Below are 19,690 nucleotides of genomic sequence, written 5' to 3'. Positions count from 1 at the left end.
GGCTAGAGGAGAAAGGTATGCAGCCACTGACGTCTCTAAGTAGAGCACATGGCCCGTTTCCTTGTTCCACTGGGAATGTTCCTGTGATCACCCTTTGTTCTGGAGCTCGGCTGTCCCTATTAAACTAGGACTTCCCTGCAGGACTAATTTCCACCCCGCCAGTCACAGGGGCCGCTGGAGATCCACAGCGCGGACCCGTCACCAGAGGAGGTTTAAGGGTCAAGCCAAAGAAGGAACCCTGTGCTACAGACCAGATACACCTTTGCTACGGGGATATAGCAACATCCCCTTTACCTGCAGCACTCACAAAATCCTATAAGCAGTTGGTCACAACGACAGCTGTCCTCCAACATCATAAGCTGAGACCTAAGTGGGAACATGTCACATCTTCGTCAACACAGCCGCCTTTCACAAATGCTTCTGCCAGCTGCCCACAGATAACACCTCCAGCAGACTCTGCATGGCACCCCCACTGCCACAGTAGCCACGCGCACGCAGAACCAGTCAGCCCAGGAGGGTCTGAAAAGTGTCAAGGGACCAACAAAGACACACCCTGGCGTGGGGACACCACGGAGTCGGCGTCAATTATCCTTGGAGGGGGCAGATTCCATAAGGCGGCCAGCAGGTTGGCTTCTGCCAAATAAGCCTGCTTCCCCCAGCGGCCCTGTCAAGAGGGCAGCGAGGACTCCGTGATGGGCTGGCCGTTGGGGAACACCCAGGAGCCCAGGTGCCAGCCCTGGCCAGGGAGGGGCGGGTGCATGGAGGGAGGAGGGCATGATGGGCCGTCCTCTCCGCCACTGGGCCGCCGCCCACCCCAGGCCACCCCCCACCCCCGCTCCGCCCCGCGCCCCCAGCTCTGGGAAGAGCTATCAGGACGCATTTCTGAGGCCACCTGGGCTCAGAGAACTGCCCATCTGCGGCTCGCATGGCTGTCTCCCATGGAAGGTGCCCGGGCCCCGAGAGCAATGGGGACCTTGTAGGGAACTGCTCTCCAACTCCCCCAATCTCTAAAGTACTTTTTTTTTTTAAATACTAAAATTGCTTTGCCTCCTGGCTGCTAGTGGAAAACAGCCTTCCTCCGACGGCACCGGCCGGCCAGCCACCCCCAGGAAGCGGGCTCCCAAGTGAGACAGGTGCCGAGATACCAAGGCTGCCTTAGGACCAGCCTCCGGATTCCCAAGGTCCCACTTCCAGACATGCCCAGACTAGATCCCATCACCACCTTTGCACTGTTCCTCCCCTGGAGGGCAAAATTGATCGGACTTGCAAATAATCAATTTTGAATTTTTACATCACAGAACCAAGAGAGCAAAACAGATTCCACCCACCAAGTTTCTAAAGCCCATTGTTGGGCAAATATCTCTATTTCTGTGCCATTCATCATTCAAATTTAGCTTTTGCCTCACTAAGCTTAGACTATAGCACTGCCAAAAGTGAGCTGGAGCAGGCAGCAACCCATTTTTCAGCCAGTAGAGATGGACCACTGAGGCTGAAATGGTAGCTGGTCCCTCAATGATTTGGAAAATCAGAACACTGTTTTGCCTCACATAAGCCCCATAATTGGCTTCCGTGGCAGTTCAGATGGTAAAGAATCTGCCTGCAATGCAGGAGACCTGGGTTTGATCCCTGGTTCAGGAAGATCCCCTGGAGAACAGGATACCCACTCCAGTATTCTTGCCCGGGAAATAGAATGGGCAGAGAAGCCTGGCAGACTACAGTCTATGGGGTCATAGAGTAGGACACAACTCAAGTGACTAGCACACTTTCAAGCTACATAATTGCTTCTGAGGACTCAGGGCTTCATAAAGGAAATTTTAAAATAATATTGATCTTTTCATTTCGTTACAAGTAACTTCTATTTACCAACTAAGACCCTTTAAGTTACATGTTAGCCTCCTGTTAAAAAAAAAAAATTTAAAAAAAAAGTCCTTCACCAGCATTCACCTTTATGAAGGTTATAAACGCAAGAATGTTCTTTAAGAACATGTGTCTGCAACAAATAAAAACAGCAAAAAAGCTTTTTCCATTTTGAAACTCTAAACTTTCTTGTATTAAAGAAACCCCCCCCCAAAAGAACTTGAATTGGAGGATAAAGAAAATATCAAATATACTTTAAAGCAGTTTTTAAAAAGGTTTTTTAATGTTTAATTTTTGTTAGTTTAAGGCAGCAAAAATACCAGCTCCAAGGTTCCCAATTCAAAGACACCTCGAGGGCAGTAGTTTCAATTTCACCTGCGGTTATTGTTCAAAAACACAAATTTCCAAGCCCCACCCCTAGAGACCGCTGACTCAGAAAATCCAGGGTGGAGCCCAGGAATCTGTAGTATTTCAAAGTATCCCAAATAAAGCAAAATTCAATGGAGAAAAGAATTACTAAATAGGGATTTTAATGCTAATGTTTCATCCTAAACTAGTCTCAGTGTAATCCTCACCCGGGACACTCTGAGAAAACCGGCAGCCCCGGGGGCCAGCCTGCATCTCTGAGGGCCAGGGTGCGGCTGGGTCATTTTTAAAGGGCATTCCAGGTAAATTTGGGAAACCCTAGGGTGGGAAAGTGCTCTTCACTTGAGAAAAACTGAGTTTCAATCAAGGCTTCACTGAAAGTAACACTGTGATCTGCTCCAAAACCCAGGCATCCTCGTAGGGGTGTGAATCTCTCACAAACCCAATTGCTCACAGGCTGATCACAAGGCAGAAATAAGCCTGGGTACAATCAAGGAACATTAGAAGAAAGCAAGGCTGCCCAGCCCAGCAGAGGATCAACAGTTAGGCGAAGATCAATGAATACAGCAGCACGTGACTCATGGTGATGACGTTTTACTTTGGGTAGATGATTTCCAAAAAAAGAGAAAAAAGGAAAGAAGGAAGAGAAGAGGAGAACAGAGAAGGCTGGAGTCAATAAGATTTGCTGCTGTTTAGTTGCTCGGCTGACTCTTTTGCAACCCTATGGATTGCCCGCCAGATTTCTCCGTCCTTGGGATTTTCCAGGAATAATGGAGTGGGTTGCCATTTTCTTCTCCAGGGGATATTCCCAATCCAGGGATCGAACCTGTACCTCCTGCGTCTATTGGCAGGCAGATTCTTTACCACTGAGCCACCAGGGAAGATGTTGATAAGATAAGCAAAAGCAATTTAAATGTCATGGGCACTGGGATACACAAAAACCGTGGAGCTGGTACTTTTCCTGATCTACACTAGAAATATATTGATATACATACATGTGTACGTATACACACACATATATAAACTCAGATAAAAACCTGGAAATAAAACAATTTAAAGCACTTCAAACCCAAACTCCTTGCTTTTACTTAGGTTAATTCAACCATAAAAAAATGATATAGATCTTAATTAAGAGGTTTGTAAAGTACTTAAGTTTGTCATTTTGTTGACATTTAAATGTAATTTCCTCTAAAAACTATTCTTAGGTATCAGCTAACTAAACTGAACTGTTGGTTTAGATTATTGTACTACCAGATAAGATAAAATTGGAGATAATATACAGGAGAGCAACTCACTAGTTCAGAAATAGTCTATGCTGTTTTAACACTTACCCCTGAGGCTGCCGGTTGTGTGGTGGGGGAAGTATTTTTGCTGCAGTCATCTGCGTTAGAAGAGGTGGAAGTTGGAGTCATGGGAACAGAATTATTGCTATTACCTGCAACGGTCAAAATTAACCTCATAAATACACATATACTCTACTAAGGTTGGCAAATATTTTACAGTCAAACAGCATTTTCTTATATTTACCAGAGCAAGCTTTTGACTTATTTATGTTCTTAGGTTTTCGTTTCCTGGTTTGAATTCCCTCTTTTTTCATAGCAAGCGGTCGAGGCACCTAAAAATTTTTTCATATAGGCCATAAGTTTAATAAATATTATACTGCAGAAAAACCAAACTAAAAAGCCCGAACGTCAGTACTGAAAGCCCCCATTTAAAAGAACTTGGCATAAATTTCAATCCAATTTTTATACACACTTCATAGATTCCAACTGCACAAAGACTACACTTTCCCCCATCAAATGCAAAGATTCCTCCAGGAAAAAAAAAAAATGGGGTGATTTGCCAAGTAGAATCTCTTCCCTCAACTTAATATTTATTGTTTTAAACAACTTCAATTACAGAGTGAAACCACTGAATTACGTATTTTTATTTCAAAGAGATCATGCATTCTTCTTTCTACATATACCAAGGTTATTTTTCTTTTTAAAATTGGCATATTTTATAATATCTTGCGCTATGCTTAAAATGCAAAATCTTTTTAACTAGAGATACCCAATGTTATGACTCTTCTGTATAGATGTGTTTGAGCGCATTCACATTTTTAAGCTATAAACTAGTTAATGTGCATTTCTAGTAGGTTCCGTGCTTTTTTCTTTTTAAGTGTACAGGTCTTTAAAATACACACTACTATATACAAAATAGATAACCAACAAAGACCTCCTGTACAGGGAACTATACTTAACATTCTGTAATAACTTAGGAGGGAAAAGAATCTGAAAAAGAATATACACATTCACATAGGGGATCACTGAATCACTGTGCTGTACATCTGAAACACAACATTATAAATCAACTAGACTTCAATTTTACAGTTTTAAAAAAGATTACTACCATTGTATCAGTTCTAAAAATACATATTTCCATATTTTGGTATTTCTACAATCTGGATGTCTGACTATGGATGTGTGTGAGTTTAACTGGCAGCATTTTTTGTTTCTTACCAGTATGATAATAGTTCCTAGGACAATTAACAGGCCCCTAGATTCACAAACATGCATATACAAAAATCAGATCTTTCACCCCATGCCCGCTCCTTTGCTGATTTTTTTAAACTGAAACTAAGTACAAAGAAGACACTGAAGGTGTATACACAGAAGTGGAGAAGGTGGCGCACCCCATGGAGCTTCATGTAGAGTCCACACGCATTGCACACAGGCTCGCCCTCGGCGTTTCTGCGCCACAAAGTGGTGGTCGTGGTGTGACAGTTGGCACAGGACAATCCAAGCCGACGGGAGGAAGGCTAGAAAGCAGCACAAGAGGGTGGACAGACATAAGTGCTTTTCACGTATACGCTACACACGTCCATGTGTCATGTCCCTGCCAGCAACAAGCATGTACCTGCTTATTATAAATAAGCAGTCCCCCTTGAGGCAAAAAAAAAAAAACCTTGACCTGTAATTAGGTTGACCTTCCTGGACCAAAGTGTGCTCCATCTAATACAGATCAATTGATCTGCCCCAGCTCATTAGCATAGATTAGAGCAGTCACAATACTAGCTAATGCCTGCGCTCACTGTTATTGTCAGAGGTCTCAGTGAAGAAATGCAGTCACAAACTGCCTGGCAATGTGTTAAGTGGCTTTGGGGAGTCTCTGCCTCATCTGAAAACTGAGATAACCAGGTCTATTTCTCAGATATGTGCAGAGGAATAAACCAGAAACTGTAGAAAAGCCTATATATAATATAAATGAATTTTGGAAGATGCACAAAAATTTTGTAAAGAAATATATTTTAATACACCTCATTAATGATCATCGCGATCGCCTATTGCCTGAATTTTCTGTATTATCCATTCTCCAAAGGATGACCAAATTCTACAACACTGTGTTAGTGCTGGCCTTCTCTTGGTGATGCTGTTATATTTGATTTACCCTGTCAGTATAGTACTTTTCCTCACGTGGTGGCAGTGGTTTAGTCGATAAATCATCTCAACCTCTTGCAACCCCATGGACGGAAGCCTGCCAGGCTCCTCTGTCCTTGGGATTCTCTAGGCAAGAATACTAGAGTGGGTTGCCTTTTCCTTCTCAGTACAAAGGGTTAAATTTATCAGAAAAGGTCAACTATCTGTCACTCTGATTTTTATGTTTCCTTTATACCCATAACATCCTTATGTGGAGTTTATCTCCTCTGAACTGTTATGTGTGAATTATAAAGAGGGACTTTTTAAGCTAGTCTAAGTTCCTACCTAGAATGACAAAAATCTAAATTTGCTTTTCAGTTACCTAGATAGGCAACTAAAAAAATCTGCTATGACCTCAGTTTAAAAAAAAAAAAAAAAACCTATGCGGAAAATCCAGAGACCAAAACAAGTTGAAAGATATAGAATTAGGGAAGTTGGCCATGATGATTAATTTAAGAAAAGAAGTTATAAAGAATACACAACAAAAACACAGATTGAGCATGTACTAACTATTCAGATTAAAAGACAGAGATTTTCAAAATCTTTGTTGGCAAAGTCAAAGCTAAAAATTGAATTTTGTTTTTACAACTCAGGTCGTTATTGCTACAGCACTCTTTACAGACAAGTTGTAAAACCAAAGAGACACTGGGAAGCTTCTTAGCACTGCCACGTTTTTAAGAAATCGGTGCTAAGAAAGAATCACTTTGACTTTTGGTGGAAACGAGTATGTTTGGCTGATAGAAGTACTTGGGAATTTGCTTTGTTAAAATGATGAAAACATGAAATCTTACACATCAGGGCTTCTTTTTTTTTCTTTATCCTTAAAAGAGAATAATTTCCCAGAAGAGCACTCCTTTCTCTTCATAAATATGAAATAAGTAAATTAGGGACAGGAAAGTTCATTTTATAAACAGGCCATTTATGATAGTTTGCAGTGGAATTTGGAGCCAATGTGAGGCAAACTTGTTATCAGGATTTGCCATTATAACAAAGAACTTTATGACTGTCAACTGCAGATCATAAGTGAAGCCAGTCCCCATAAACATGTGAAATGAAGGTGAGCAGGTTATAAAAGTTCCTTGTAACAAGCGATCTCAGTTATATTCATCACTGACAAGGAATTCAAGTTACACCATAAATCTCTTATTTTGCAATGTATTACAAGTTCAAATTCACCGTGATTGGTCCTGTACTGCTAGCTAAACAAACTTGGGTTCAACATTCTATGTCTGAGAACTAACTAGATCCAGCAAAACCATAAATAAGAAGCCCACGGGAGAACTAATTGATAGACACGCCCTTCAATTGGTATCATTTATAACCCATTTACAAAGCACATTGTCGGACCTTGGTCACTGCCAAGACACCTGCCATACAGAAGGAAAACTAATAGATTCAGAGATGTTAAAAAAAACTGGGTTTTGTGTTTCCTGTTATCAAATTTAAAATGCCACTAGAAATGAAATGGCTACTATTCTGCCAATTTTTTGCTAAATCTTGAGAAAAATGTTACCTTTCCGGGCTCAGCCAGGACTCTGTTCAATGTGCCTTTCCAAAAAAATAATAATCACTTTCATTGTTCATACACTGGCTAATGCATGAAAACAAGGAACTTCCTTGGAATATTTACCAGCAGTACTTTTTAAATATGATGCATGTAAGAAAAATGAAAACCAATGGGAGTCAGGCACAGAAGTTAAGGATGCCCTTTGAAGCAAAGTCTAAGCTGTGGGTGACTAACAAGTTTAAGGCACATACACTCATTAAATTAACCCCGGCCACTTTATTTTAAATGCATTAAAAACAAAACAACCATAAAACTAATTGCTTCTCTTTAAGGTGGCAGACTCACATTGTGATGCAATTTCACTCTAATCTATTTAACACAAACAACATGTGTAGCATTTGTTCCTGCTAATTAGAGTATAACAATTAAATAAATTACTTGGATACTTAAGATGTCTGGCATCTAACTGTAAAATATTTTACTTTAAAAGGTATTAGAGTACCAGTACTTGGCTAAACAAATGTTAGCCTTACAGTGGGGCGTGTGAAAGCTTTCATTTATTTTCTCTAATCATGACAGCAGTAAATAGCCTTTCCTTCTTAAAAACACAGGGGACAATAAGAGATTAATCCCCGAAGAAAATCAAAATTCTCACACTTTAAATCATAGTGAAACGTGTTGGGATGGTGAAAATCTTCCACTTGAGAAAAATGTGCAGACTGCATTTTTTCCCCTCAAGTTCTATGATCAGTAGTTCTCTGAACAGCCAGATTTCAAAATAACAAAAGTTAGAGTAAATAAATTTTTCACTAGACTCAAGGACAATCCAAAGGACGGATGGAATTTGGAGCTAAAACTAGTCTGAAGAGGTGGAAGGGGCCCAGAGGTGGAAAGGACAGAGTCAAAGGGATTCAAGACAAGCCTGTGGGGACAAGAGGGCTGTGGGTTCCATTTTAAACGTCCATTTTACGGGATGTTACAGAGGAGCTAGCTAAGAATCGACTCCAAACCAGACAAGAGTCCACAGTGAAAAGAAGCCTTAACCCGACCTGGGGCTGTAGCCTCAGTTTTTCTCCCTGGTGGTTACTAACATTACTCATTCGTTGGATCTCCTTCCAAAACTATTTCAGTGCATTTGCAAGTACATCTAGAGATGTGTAAAGATAGGGGGTTGGTACTTTTTTTTTAAAAGGCAGAAGCACACCACACCTTCCTTCCTTTTTTTTTTTTTTTTTTTTCATTTAAGGATGTCACTCCCTGTGTGAATTTGAGCAGAGGGCTGCCTTCGTTCCCCTGTGGCTAGTTTCGGGGACGATCTGCCCCGGTGGGCGCTGAAACTACCCAGGACCCCCAATTCGGGTCCGCTCTAGGCCGCGGGCACAGGTGCGGGCCGGGTCGGGCGGGGAGACCCGGGCCCCGCGGGCAGCGCGCGGCTCCCGGCCGGGCCGCGGGGGAGGGCGGCGCCCGCACTCACCACGCGCTTCTGCGGCTTGATGAGGGGCCGGCTGAGGCCGTTCATCTTGCTGTAGAGACCGCAGGCGTTGCACAGGTAGTGGCCGGTGCCGTCGCGTCGCCAGAGCGGCGTCTGGATGGAGCCGCAGTTCACGCACTCGCGGCTCTCGGGCAGGTCCTCCAGCAGGTCTGCGGGACGAGAGGCCGATGAGGTCCCGCCGCGCGCGCGCGCTTGCCGGCCCGACCCCGCGAAGCCCCCAATCCGCACCCAGAGCCCCCCGGGCCCGCTCCTGCGCCCTTCCCCACCCGGCCTTTCTGCTCCTCGGCCCGGCCGGGAGCCGGCTGTTGATGTCACCGCGACCGATCTGTTGACCAATTATTTGTCCAATACTTCTGCACCCCTGGGCGCGCCCCGTGAAAAGCCCTGCAAAGTCCGGTGACAGAGCTGGAAGCCCGGCCCGGATCATCCGTCTTCCGTCTCCCCAAGGACCTCGGAGTTGAGATGAGCCGTGGGGAAGTCGGTGTGGGCCCCCTGACCTCTCCTTTCCCGCTGTTCCCAAGCTTTTCAAAACTGAAATCCATCATAATTACAATATACCACTTGCCAAAACCCGAGCAAGCTTTGCAATATTAACAGTGATCGCTCACCCCAGCCAACCCCAAATATCTCCACAAATACCCCGGGACATAACCAGGCTGTCTTCTTTTATCTCAAGTAATTTTTTGAAAGTATTTTCTATAACTACCACTCTTCCTTTTCCTCCATAAAGAACAGACAACTGAAATTAGAATACTGTTCTTGAGCACTTTTGCCAATTAATTAATAATGACTCCTGGGGGGAAACACAGTAAGAAATTTGTAAGAACAGAGATGAATGTTAGTTTGATTTTCATGTCACAAAAACCAAACACTAAAATATTATGATTTTAAAATGGGTCTAATTGCTACAGTCTACAAAATTTCTACAAACGGTGGATACTGAATGGATTGAGAAAATTACCAGCACTGTTGCAGTGCTAAATCAAAGTTTTTCCTACTTTCCTACACTAAAATTTCAACTTATGTCATCTATTTAAATTAATATTTGTCATTTTACTGTTTGGTTAGTTTTCCAAAGTTCATAATTAACCTAAACCTGCTAACTTTAAAAAAAAAAGCCTTCAGAGTAAATGATTTTAACATTTATTATTTCCCCTTAAATCAGCTAAATATGAACAATCAACTAAAGTGAGATGGGTACTTATCAAGTACTTTTAAAATACTTTAAAAAATATTTCCTTTAAAATAACTGTTTAGATTTATTTATATTACACAAAATTTAAATGTTACAATTTAGCTTTCTTCAACGGGCATTTTGAATCAAATTTTAAAGTAAATAAACATTACACTTTAGAGTTTATTTGAAGACTGTGTTAGCAAACCTTTCAATTCTTTTTCTTTCTATTCATCAGTGGTTGGTTTATAGCTTGTGTCTATCATCAGCTTTTGCAAAGATATTTCAGTCTGATTTGGATGCACAAAATTATTTAATTCAATTAATATTATTTTCCCTGCAAAACAAGTTTCCTTCCTCCTCGAGAAATAAATTTAAAGGAAACTAGCACCCCCCATAACCCCAGTTCAAAGTTGTCATGGGGATACTGCAACTTAGAACACATCACAAAGATTTATTCTTCTCCGCCCTAAAAGCCACTATTGACTACGGTAATCAGTAAAATGCTCAGGACTTCAAGGACACTGAAGTTAAACAAGGTATTTGTCTTTGTTGTTGACTTTAAAATGTTACCTATCAGAGCCCCTCTCCATGGAGAAGTGGGGCATTCCCTGGAGAACCCAGCCCCATGCCTGGCCTCCTTCTCACAGGCTGGGAACAATAAAGAAACTCCCAATAGAAGACTGTGAGCACCCCAGGTAAATCTCTTTGGTCAGCTGAAAACCTAGAGACAAAATGTAAAGCCCTGCTTGGATAAATAAAATTTAGGAAGTTTGCCTATTTTTAATTAAGTAAAATCTACAGTTCCCATTCCCTCCATACTTTTCCTGCTCGTCTTTCAGTAGCTTCGATTTTACAACCGAAGTAAGCAAAATGCGACTTTTTATAAAGCACAAAATCTAACTGTGCTGGAAGCTCTCTCACCAACAGGCCCCCAATAGGCCCCCTATTCATCCTAACTTGTCTGCTTTGGGTGCCCCGGGCAGTGACAGACTCTGGGGAGAAGGGTGAAGTCATCCCCAGACTGAGAATGGAACCCAATTCAGCAGGAGCTTGGAAGTGCACTGGCCTCTGGAGACAGAGCTCACCCCCAGCCTCCCCACCACACACCCACCAGCACCAGGGAGAGGTGAATACACCAGGTTCCCAGGGCACTCAACCACACCCCTGCCTTCGCACTGAGCCCTGCCATTCACTCAAATCAGTTAAAAGAGTGCCTCCATTTTTTTTTTTTTTTTTAAATCAGATTGGAGAAGCAGAGAATCAGGAACCTGGGAGGAGAGGGGCTGGGGGTCAAGGTCTCTCTAGCAGGGGAATACCTGTGGGGACAAGCAAAATTAGGGTCATTCATCTCCCCAGCTCCCAGATTGGCTTATTCTCAGCAGCTTCCTGCCTTCTTAAAAGACTCTTTACGCAAAAGATTGGTGTTCTCAAACACCTCTCCATTAAAAAAAAAAAAAAAATTCTGACTCTATGCAAGACTTTTGTAACTTTGCAGCATCCTATCCAGAAAGCGAAAAAAATAGTGAAAGGATAGACTACATTTCAAATGAAATAACTTATAACTTGTCTGTAACTGCACCCAACCCCTCTAAAAGGGTTTTCTCCACAGAACCAATCAGTTTAACCATCCCCCAATCAGTTTAAACATCCCAAGGCAGAATGCCTTTTGGACTGCTGCTCTTCCTCTGTCCCCTGAAATGCTGAAACGGGGCAAAGGGAAATGGAGGTCAGGCTAAGGTGTGTCCGCCAGGCTGGCAGAACTGCCCCCAACCCAATTCACACCACCTTTCAGATTCCCTGCTGGATTCCTGACTTGACAAGCGCCTCACACCCCAACCACCACCTCCTCCCCATCCTTTGAAGATCCTGTCTCCCAGTCTCTCTGCTCCCAGGAGCCAGACATGGGTCCCCATGCAGCAGCAAGGGTGACCTGGCTCTGTCTTCTCCAGTCTCCAAACCTCAACGGGGCCCCTCCCCGCCCCCAATCTACACACAGACCCACAGGCTGTAAAGATTTTCCACCCAGTGTTACTGAGAGACGGAGGTTCGAGTCAGATCCTTCACCTTCAGGCCACTGGTATTCCCAGACTGTCCCTGAGCACAAGGCTGACTGTGCCTCACTTGACCCTCACTAATTAGGACCCCCAAAAGTCCTAAATGGAGGACCCCAGCCCTGGGGAGTGCAAGTCCCAGGTGGGATAACTTAGGCTGAAAGGCCTCCTTGTCTTTGCCACCTTCTGACACCCACAACACCCCTTAAAGCAGCAATGGGCCAAAAAAGTCTTTTTTTTTTTTTTTTTTTGTCTTAGGAAACTGTCAAGTTATATCAAACGCGTGAAATACAAAGACAGACCCCTGAATGCACGAAGAAGGATCCAGAACCCTGCGGCTAAGGAAAGAAGCCAAAACGCCTCTGTCGGGCCAGACAACAGTTCACACCCTCCCGCTTGAGCAGGACAAACGCTCTTCAAGACCGCGCATTTGCAGGAATTTTGACAACTTTTCCCAGCTCACTCCAAACTGCCCCCAGACACTGGAATGGAAAGCATGAGTGGGATTGGAAACTGAAAAATTATTGGCGTGCACTCTGGCGGAGGAATAGGTGTGGGTGCTGGCGTACCCCTGGTCCCAGCCTGGGGGTGGGGCGCAGACGGGAGCAGCAGCCGCAGACACCCTGCCTGTTGATGCCAAGCGAAAGGGCCCTTCCACCAGCTTTCCCTCGGGACAGTCACGAGGCTGACCTCTCTGCCTCCCCTCCCAGAGTGGCAGGGAGATGCCAACTAGGTCCTTTTTTCCACCGCGGAGCTCTTTTAATAAAAACACTGTCCTTGAGAAAAACACACTCAACTCCCGACCTTTGGAGAGGTGACTTGGGAACGACTCTATCTGAGAGGGTGACTGCCACGCTCAGCACTCACCTAAAGTCACCCTCCCAAATGGGAGTCCCGGGTGGAAACCCGGGAAAACTGGGGTCTGCGACCAGGCTCAGGCCCTGTCGAGTCCCTCCTGGGCTCACTGTTCCCAACGGCCCACTGCAGTCCCTGGCCTGAGGCGTACCGGCGCATCTAGTCTCTCTCGTGCAAAACAGAAGCACCATCCCAACGGGGCAGGACCCCGGGCACCCACACCAGGAAAGCCCCGGAAACAGGGTCCAGGTCAGAAAGCTGCTCCACACCCGCCTCGCGCCCTCCAACCCGCACGCCGCGGCGCGACCCTGCCCCTTACCTGTGCCGGGGCCGCGCGGCACCGGGAGCGGGGCTCCGGCGCGGCTCTGCAGGCTGTGCAGCACCGGGGTCTCGAAGGGTCCGGCGGGCCAGGCGGGCGTCAGCGGGGCCCCCACGTAGGGCGAGTAGGCGCTCGGGTGGTGGTGGTGATGGTGGTGGTACGTCCCGTTCAGCGGCCGCGCGGCCGACAGCGAGCCATACTGGTGCTCGCGGCCGCCCATGGCCGCTAGGCCGCCGCCGCCCCCGCTCACGCCGCCCGCGGCCCCACCGCCGGCCGCCGCGTAGCCCCCGGGGTCCCGGGCCGCGCCGTTGGCCATGGGTGGGCTGGGCGAGTAGGGGAAGCGCGCCGAGACGTGAGCCGCGGCCGAGCCGGCGCTGCCGGGCCCCGCTGCCCCGCCGGCCGCCGCGCCGCCTCCGCTGCCGTACGGGGGGCTGTCGGCCGAGGCCTGCGGCCAGCCGGGATGCGCGCCCGCGCCCCCCGCATGATTGGCCGGCCCGCCGCCCGCACCTTGTAGGTACGGCAGGCCCGGCAGCATGGAGCTCACGCGCGTGGTGGGGACGTAGACCGGGGAGCTCGCGGCGGCCGCGGCTGCAGCGGCGGCGGCCGCCGAGTGCACGAAGCCACCGGGCGAGCCGTCGTAAGCTGCAGGCCCCTGGCTGGAGAGGGCGGCGAGGGTCTGGTACATCTCCTCCGGCTGCTCGGGCGCGTAAGGGCTCAGCTTGGCGCCGCGGCTGGACCACAGCAACTTGCTGGCGGTCGCGGCTTGGTCGAGGTCAGCGAAGAGCAGTAGGTCCTCCCAGCTCGACAGGGCGCCCGCGGGGCCCGAGATCCCCGGCGCCGAAGGTCCGTGGGGAGCCCCGAAGGGATGCGAGGCGTAGGGACTGAGCAGCAGCGAGCGGGCCGTGGGTCCCGCCGCCGCCTCCGTGTCGAGCTGCGGCGTCCTGCAGTTGCTGGCGCCGCCCGGGCCGCGCTCCCCACCCCGAGAGCAGCAGGAGGAAGAAGAGGAGGAGATGGGGGAAGGCGGCGTGGAGGGCTCCCGCGCTGGAAAGGCTCCGGAGTCGCTGGCGTCCGCAGGAGGCGCGGCCCCAAGGCGCTTCGGCAGGCACCAGCCGCCGTCAGTCAAGGCCATCCACGGTCCTGCGCCGCTGCAAACTGACTTTTAGCTCCTGAGACTAGATGGGGAGGGAGACAGGGTCGAGAAAGGAAATTTTAGGAAGGACTTATCAAAGGCGCGGGCTGCCCCGCATCTCACCTCCACTCTTCTCTCCAGCTAATGAGATTCCTCAAAAATCCCATTTTCTGCCCCGGGTACCAGGTGTGGGGAAGGAGCATGGAGCCTGCGCAACCGCTGCAGGGTCCTCCCACGGCCAGGATACCCGCTCCTCCTCACCCGCAAGGCTTGTATCCCCTCTAGCTCCCCTCCCACCCCCGACGCAGCATCCTTCATCCGCGCGCGCCAGATCCCAAGGGTGCATGGGAGACTGGCCGAGCTTTTCCTTCCGCCCCAAAGTGGCTCCCTCCGGGCCAATGGCACACACAAAGGAACTTTTTAAGGAGCCATGCGTGTCTGCGCCGCCTTATCCTTCCTCCGTACCGCGGTCGCTCGCCCGAAATGCCTCGGGGTGAGGGCTGCCCGCGTGAAAATCATTAGCGTAGGGAAGGCAACCTGTCCCCCGAAAACGAAACCGCCGCGTTCTCCTACTCGGGCTTTCCCAGAGCTTCCTGGACTGCGCTGACGAGACAGAACGCGAGCCCCGGAGTGAAATACAACCCAGCCTTGGGAAGGTGGGGCGCCAGGGCGGAGACCGGAGTCTCAGACCTTAGGTTCACACAGGCTGTGCGGGATGTCCGTGGGGCCGGAATCTCCTGCCCACCCCCACGTCCCCGGCGCCACGCACCTTAGGTACCGCTTGCTTATGCAGCCGCCAGCGCGTGCGCTCACGCCGGCTGGGCCACGCCGGCCAGGCCACCCCGACCCACCCCGCGGTCATCCCCAGCCACGGAAAGGCCAGACCGTTCTGGAATCGGACGTCGCGGGGTGGAGCGGAGTGCAGAGAAAAGGAGGGGGAAATGCAAGGGGGGGGTGGGGTGGGGTGGGGTGGGGTGGCGTGGGGGGGACGTGAGACCGCCCCGGAGCCGAGGCCACCCCAAAGGGGAGAGCAGGAAGAATGACAGGGAGACTGGGAGGGGGTAGAGGAGGGAGGTGAACGCAGCCGGACTGGCCTTCTCGGGGCCGCTTCCTCAAATCGCTTCGGCTCATCGGAGATAACCATACTAAAATTAATACCCACACACAGACCCGGGCTAGATAGCAAGAAAGAATTCTCTGCCTGCCTGACTGCCGGCTCCCGCCCCTTTGCGCCAAGATAACTCTGAGATAAGGCTGAGCGCAGATAAGCGCTTCGGGGAGAGGAAAAGACACCAGAAGTTGGTCCGCGGTGTCCCGGGAACCTGGGAGCCTGCCGGGAATGGAGAAGGTAGACACCCCCGGAGCCAATCGCGGCCCGCAGAGGGCCGGAGAGCCGAGGCCGAGGGGCCTGCGACTAGGGAGGGGAGGTGCAGAGGAGGAAAGAGGGGAGTTAGGGCAAGAGAGGAAGCAGCCGAACCTCGGATGGGCGCTGCGCATGGAGAACAGCCGTGGTGGAGGGTGCTCCCGAGCGCGGAGAGAGGCCGAGGGCGCCGGCGGGCGAGCGCGAGTCCGGGGTCTGCGCGGTGCTGCTGGTGAATAAAAAGGAGAGAGGAGGCGCCTCTTACTGCTCTGCCGGAAAACTGCAGCCTGCGCTCCTGATTGGACTCACCGAGCCCTAAACAAACAGCGCTCGCCGAAGGGTGCCAGGCTGTGGGTCGGAACTGCGCTCTGCGAGCAGCTGGGCGCTGGAGGTGAAGAGGAGGAGGAGGGAGCGAGGGGAGGAGAGAAAAGAGGGTGGGGAGGGGACGCCGAGCGGCGGGGGGAGGGGAGCGCGCCGCCCCGGCAGACAATGAGCCCCGCGCAGCCTGCGTGTGTGAGCTGAGCCGCGAGCGCCGTCCTGGGAGCAGGAGGCCCGTCCATCCAGGGGGCGCCGATCCCGGGGACGCCGGGGGAGGGGCGGAGGTGGCAGAACGCCTGATCTGGCGGGCGACCCACACCCATTCCTCCGCCCTCCGTTACACGCGCGCTCAAGGGGGCGGGCTGGGGGGGGAGGGGAGGGCGATGGCGCGGGAGGAGTTGACCATACACAACCCCACGCAGCCACCGCAGCCGGAGCGACGCGCCAGCTCCCGGGTCAGCGCTTCCCCCGAATAAGAGGGGGCCATGCTTTCCTCCGCCGGCCTTCCCCTCTCCTCTCGACCCAGTAAATGAGCCTTTTTGCTCCACAGTTGTGTGTGACCGACCTTAAACTCTCCCGATCTCTTCTCGAGACTCTGGGGCTCAGGTCGTGGTGGCCGTCGGGGGTCTCGTCTCCTGGGATCTAGGAAAGAAAGAACTCGAGTGTCCAGCTCCCTATCTCTGTCCTACTAAATGTGCTAAATTCCTGGGAAGTTTCAGGAGGTTCCCATCTGCACTCCCCAGCTAATCTGAAACTTTCAATTCGGGGTCACGGTGCACGAAAGGTTAGTCCATGAAGCGCGCAGAGTGGAAAGGGGTTTCCACACCAGTCGCGCCCGGAGGTGCTCTCCGAGTTTGGGTGTCCCGTTTCCTCTGAACTTTCCCTGGAGAACTTCAGGTAAGTCTCAGATTAGTCGTTGGCAAGAGGAGGGGGTCACCTTCCCCGGTCCCAGAGAGAAATACCTCTTCCCCACGCCCCCGCCTTCACATACACACCCCTTCTTCGCTCCCTCCAAATGGTTATCGCAATTGTGTACAAACTGATACGGTCCTTGGCCGGCAGAGGGGCTGGAAATGAACGTCGCGGGGTTATCAGCGCCGATCTGTCAGCAGGGCGTCGCGGGGCCGCAGGTTCGTCCTCGGCAGGAGCCGTGATGTATGTCTCGCTCCCTTTCACTCGCAAAAAGGATTTTTCCCAACAGATGTGACCTCGGGAGGCTGTCGAGAGAGAGAGAGTTTTAACTAGGGCAAGAGGAGTTGTTTTGTGGGAATGGATTTTTACATTTTTTTTTTTCAGGTAAATCGAAGTAAATGATTTTCTAAAGGTCAGTCTCCCTGAAGTGTGTGTGTGTGTTTGTGTATATGTGTGTGTGTGTTTCCAGCTGGGGAAGGGAGAGGCGCCTCAGCAGAATGGAACCAAGTTAGGTAGAGGCTTAGTAAAATAGGGTTTCTAGAGATCATGAGACCTCCTGGCTAAATATATGTTTCCTCTGGATGTAACTGTGAACCTGTGGGTCCTAGGGGACAAGGGGACAGGGCCTGGCAGCCCGAGGGAGGAGGGAACCGAATGGAGAAAGTCGGCGATTCTTTTTTTTTTCCCCAATTCTTCATTGTAAATTGCTGCTAAACACTTCTGAATTTCAAATTGCTACCGAGAAGGTCCATAAACCGTTCTCATCCAATTTAGTCACTTTTATTACATTCCTCTTTGCCTCCCCCGATCACTGCGGCAGCTCCCAGTTTCAGCGCGGCCGCAATTCCGAAAGACTGAAGGCAGAAAACTCTGGAAAGGAGACTAGCGACTGGAGCAGGATCCAGGGGCTTTAAATTTTAACCTGGGTTCGATCGAATGCATCTATCCAAACAGATAACCCGGCGTCCACCGTCCACTTAACTCCGACCAGGGCTTCCAATGCCTTTCTTTTTTCTTTTCTTTTTTTAACCTGAGTTCCGACCTAATTTTTACGCAGACTGTTTTGCAAAAGCTCATCTGTAAGCCGTTACAGAACGGTTGTGGGCATTTGATTTTCTGAGTCCAGGGGTTCTTAAATGTTTCTGAGGTCTGTTCTCAAAAGCAAAGTTTAAAAAAAAAAAATACATACTCAGTGAAGTGATTTCTAATGAAACCAAGTTAACAAATAAATCCTTTGGTTAAGTTGGGAATACAGGCTGTGAATGGCCTCCAACTTTGAACCCCAAAGAGACCGAGCCCCCCCCCCCCCCCCCGCAAGAAACTGATTCCTGCTGTGTGTATTTCTTTATATTTGCAATTACGGGGGTGACCGTGTAAATTTCTTTGAACAACAGATGATCCCCAGAGACCTGCTTTTCCGGCCACTCCGCAGCAGCCGGGAGAGGGTGCCCTGGCCCCCGCACGGCCGGGACAGAGGTGAGAGGCGGGACGCACACCAACTTCACTATGTGCGATTTCTAAGGCTCGAGAAAGGACCTGACATTTTACCACCCCCACTCCCACCCCAGAACTCCGATCGCGTTTGAGTATTGCTCAGAACAAAGGTGGGGGCAGGGAGGTAATTGTTTGCTCTCTTGCAAGGTCACAAATTTTTTTTTAAAGACTGGTTTTGTTTTTCTTGCCAATTAACTAAGAAATAAAACTGTTTGACCCATGGAATTGATTCAGACAGAAAGCCAGATTGCCTGACCCTTTCAGTTTGCAGTTTTCCCAACGCGTCGACTTTGGCCCTGGGGACAACACCCCTGGGGAACAGCACATTTTCAAAGCCACCCTCCCAGGGGCCTCAGGCCCGGCGCTCCGAGCTTGCTCTGAGAGCCCCAGCTGGTCCGGGAAGGTGGGGGATATTAGGGGGCGCAGAGGAAGAAGGGCGTCGCAACAGCTGGCGAAGGCCTCCAAGTGCTCCAGGTAGACGGTCCTGTCCTTAAAAGTTGTTTCCTTTCCTTCCTTTCTTTCTTTCTTTCTTTATTTTTTTTTTTTTTTTTCCTTTTCTTTTCCTAACGCCTCTCTCTTCCTTGGGGATTGGCTAATCTGGAACGAAATCGTTCCTCTCGCGACCACTGAGACCCAGGGAGCGGCCCCTCCAGAGCTAGCCTGCCTCCCCGAGCGGCCCTCCTCATCCCTGGAGGGGGGCTGGCTCCCGGGCGCGGCCTGTCCCCAGGGCTGATTTATTTGGGCCGCGCGCGCCACACCGTTCTTCGCCGCTCGAATCCAGCCGAACCCAGTCGCCAATCGGGCGGGGGGCGGGGGCCTGGCGGCCAAACGGGGAAGGGTGACGGGGACGGGGGGGCCCGTCGTGCGCCGCTTCCGGAGGAGCCGCGAGACCCGGAGAGGACGCGCGATCACCCCCGCAAACGGCAGCGCATCCTCAGTCATTTCACCAATCTCGGGTGCTCCAGCGACGTTTAAGGAAGAAAACGAATACATGCAATTTCTGACTTAACAGCATGGTTTTAATTTGAGAGGTTTTTTCTTTTCTTTCTCTTTTTTTAGTTTTGGTTTTTATTTTTCAAACCAGATTTACGGGACCTTCTCGCTATAACCATATTTCTTCCCTCCCTGGGGACGCTCTGGGCGAAGGACACGGGGTCACCTCGGCGCCCCCCTCCACCCCCTCCAGGGCCCGGGCCCACTCGCCCGGGTGGGATGGCTCGACCCCCGACTGGACTCCACCGCTGTCACTCCGACGCAGGTCATCGCCCAGAGAGTGCTGACAGTGATGGTGATGGGGTTTGTTGTTGTTTTAATTCTTGAAAAGCCCGAAATACTGCTTAGAAACGTCAGGTGGCGGCGGCTGCGGAAGCGTGGGCCGCGCGCAGCCTGGAGGTG

At 49.7% G+C, this 19,690-nt stretch overlaps 1 protein-coding gene across 5 annotated transcripts in view; it reads right to left on the bottom strand.

The window, feature by feature from the left end:
• The window catches only part of GATA6 (GATA binding protein 6), a 33,635-nt gene extending 16,055 nt beyond the window's left edge, over window positions 1-17,580 (bottom strand). The window contains exons 1-8 of one of the 5 annotated variants that reach the window (XM_070452732.1): window positions 16,885-17,580; window positions 16,455-16,531; window positions 15,689-15,800; window positions 13,083-14,254; window positions 8,663-8,829; window positions 4,898-5,023; window positions 3,751-3,838; window positions 3,555-3,658 (exon numbers count right to left, since the gene is read on the bottom strand). In XM_070452732.1, the coding sequence (XP_070308833.1) occupies window positions 3,555-3,658; window positions 3,751-3,838; window positions 4,898-5,023; window positions 8,663-8,829; window positions 13,083-14,211 (1,614 nt within the window). In that variant the 5' untranslated portion in view covers window positions 14,212-14,254; window positions 15,689-15,800; window positions 16,455-16,531; window positions 16,885-17,580. Of the gene's footprint in view, window positions 1-3,554; window positions 3,659-3,750; window positions 3,839-4,897; window positions 5,024-8,662; window positions 8,830-13,082; window positions 14,255-14,980; window positions 15,087-15,688; window positions 15,801-16,454 lie in introns of those variants that run through there. The other 4 variants (XM_070452733.1, XM_070452730.1, XM_070452731.1 and 1 more) reach the window with 4 other exon arrangements.
• Between the last annotated feature and the right edge of the window lie 2,110 nt (window positions 17,581-19,690).

This window comes from Odocoileus virginianus, chromosome 22 (genome assembly GCF_023699985.2).
Source record: "Odocoileus virginianus isolate 20LAN1187 ecotype Illinois chromosome 22, Ovbor_1.2, whole genome shotgun sequence".
Lineage (NCBI taxonomy): Eukaryota > Metazoa > Chordata > Mammalia > Artiodactyla > Cervidae > Odocoileus > Odocoileus virginianus.
The sequence above is the reverse complement of the archived record's forward strand: the minus strand, read 5'-3'. Positions and strand labels throughout refer to the sequence as shown.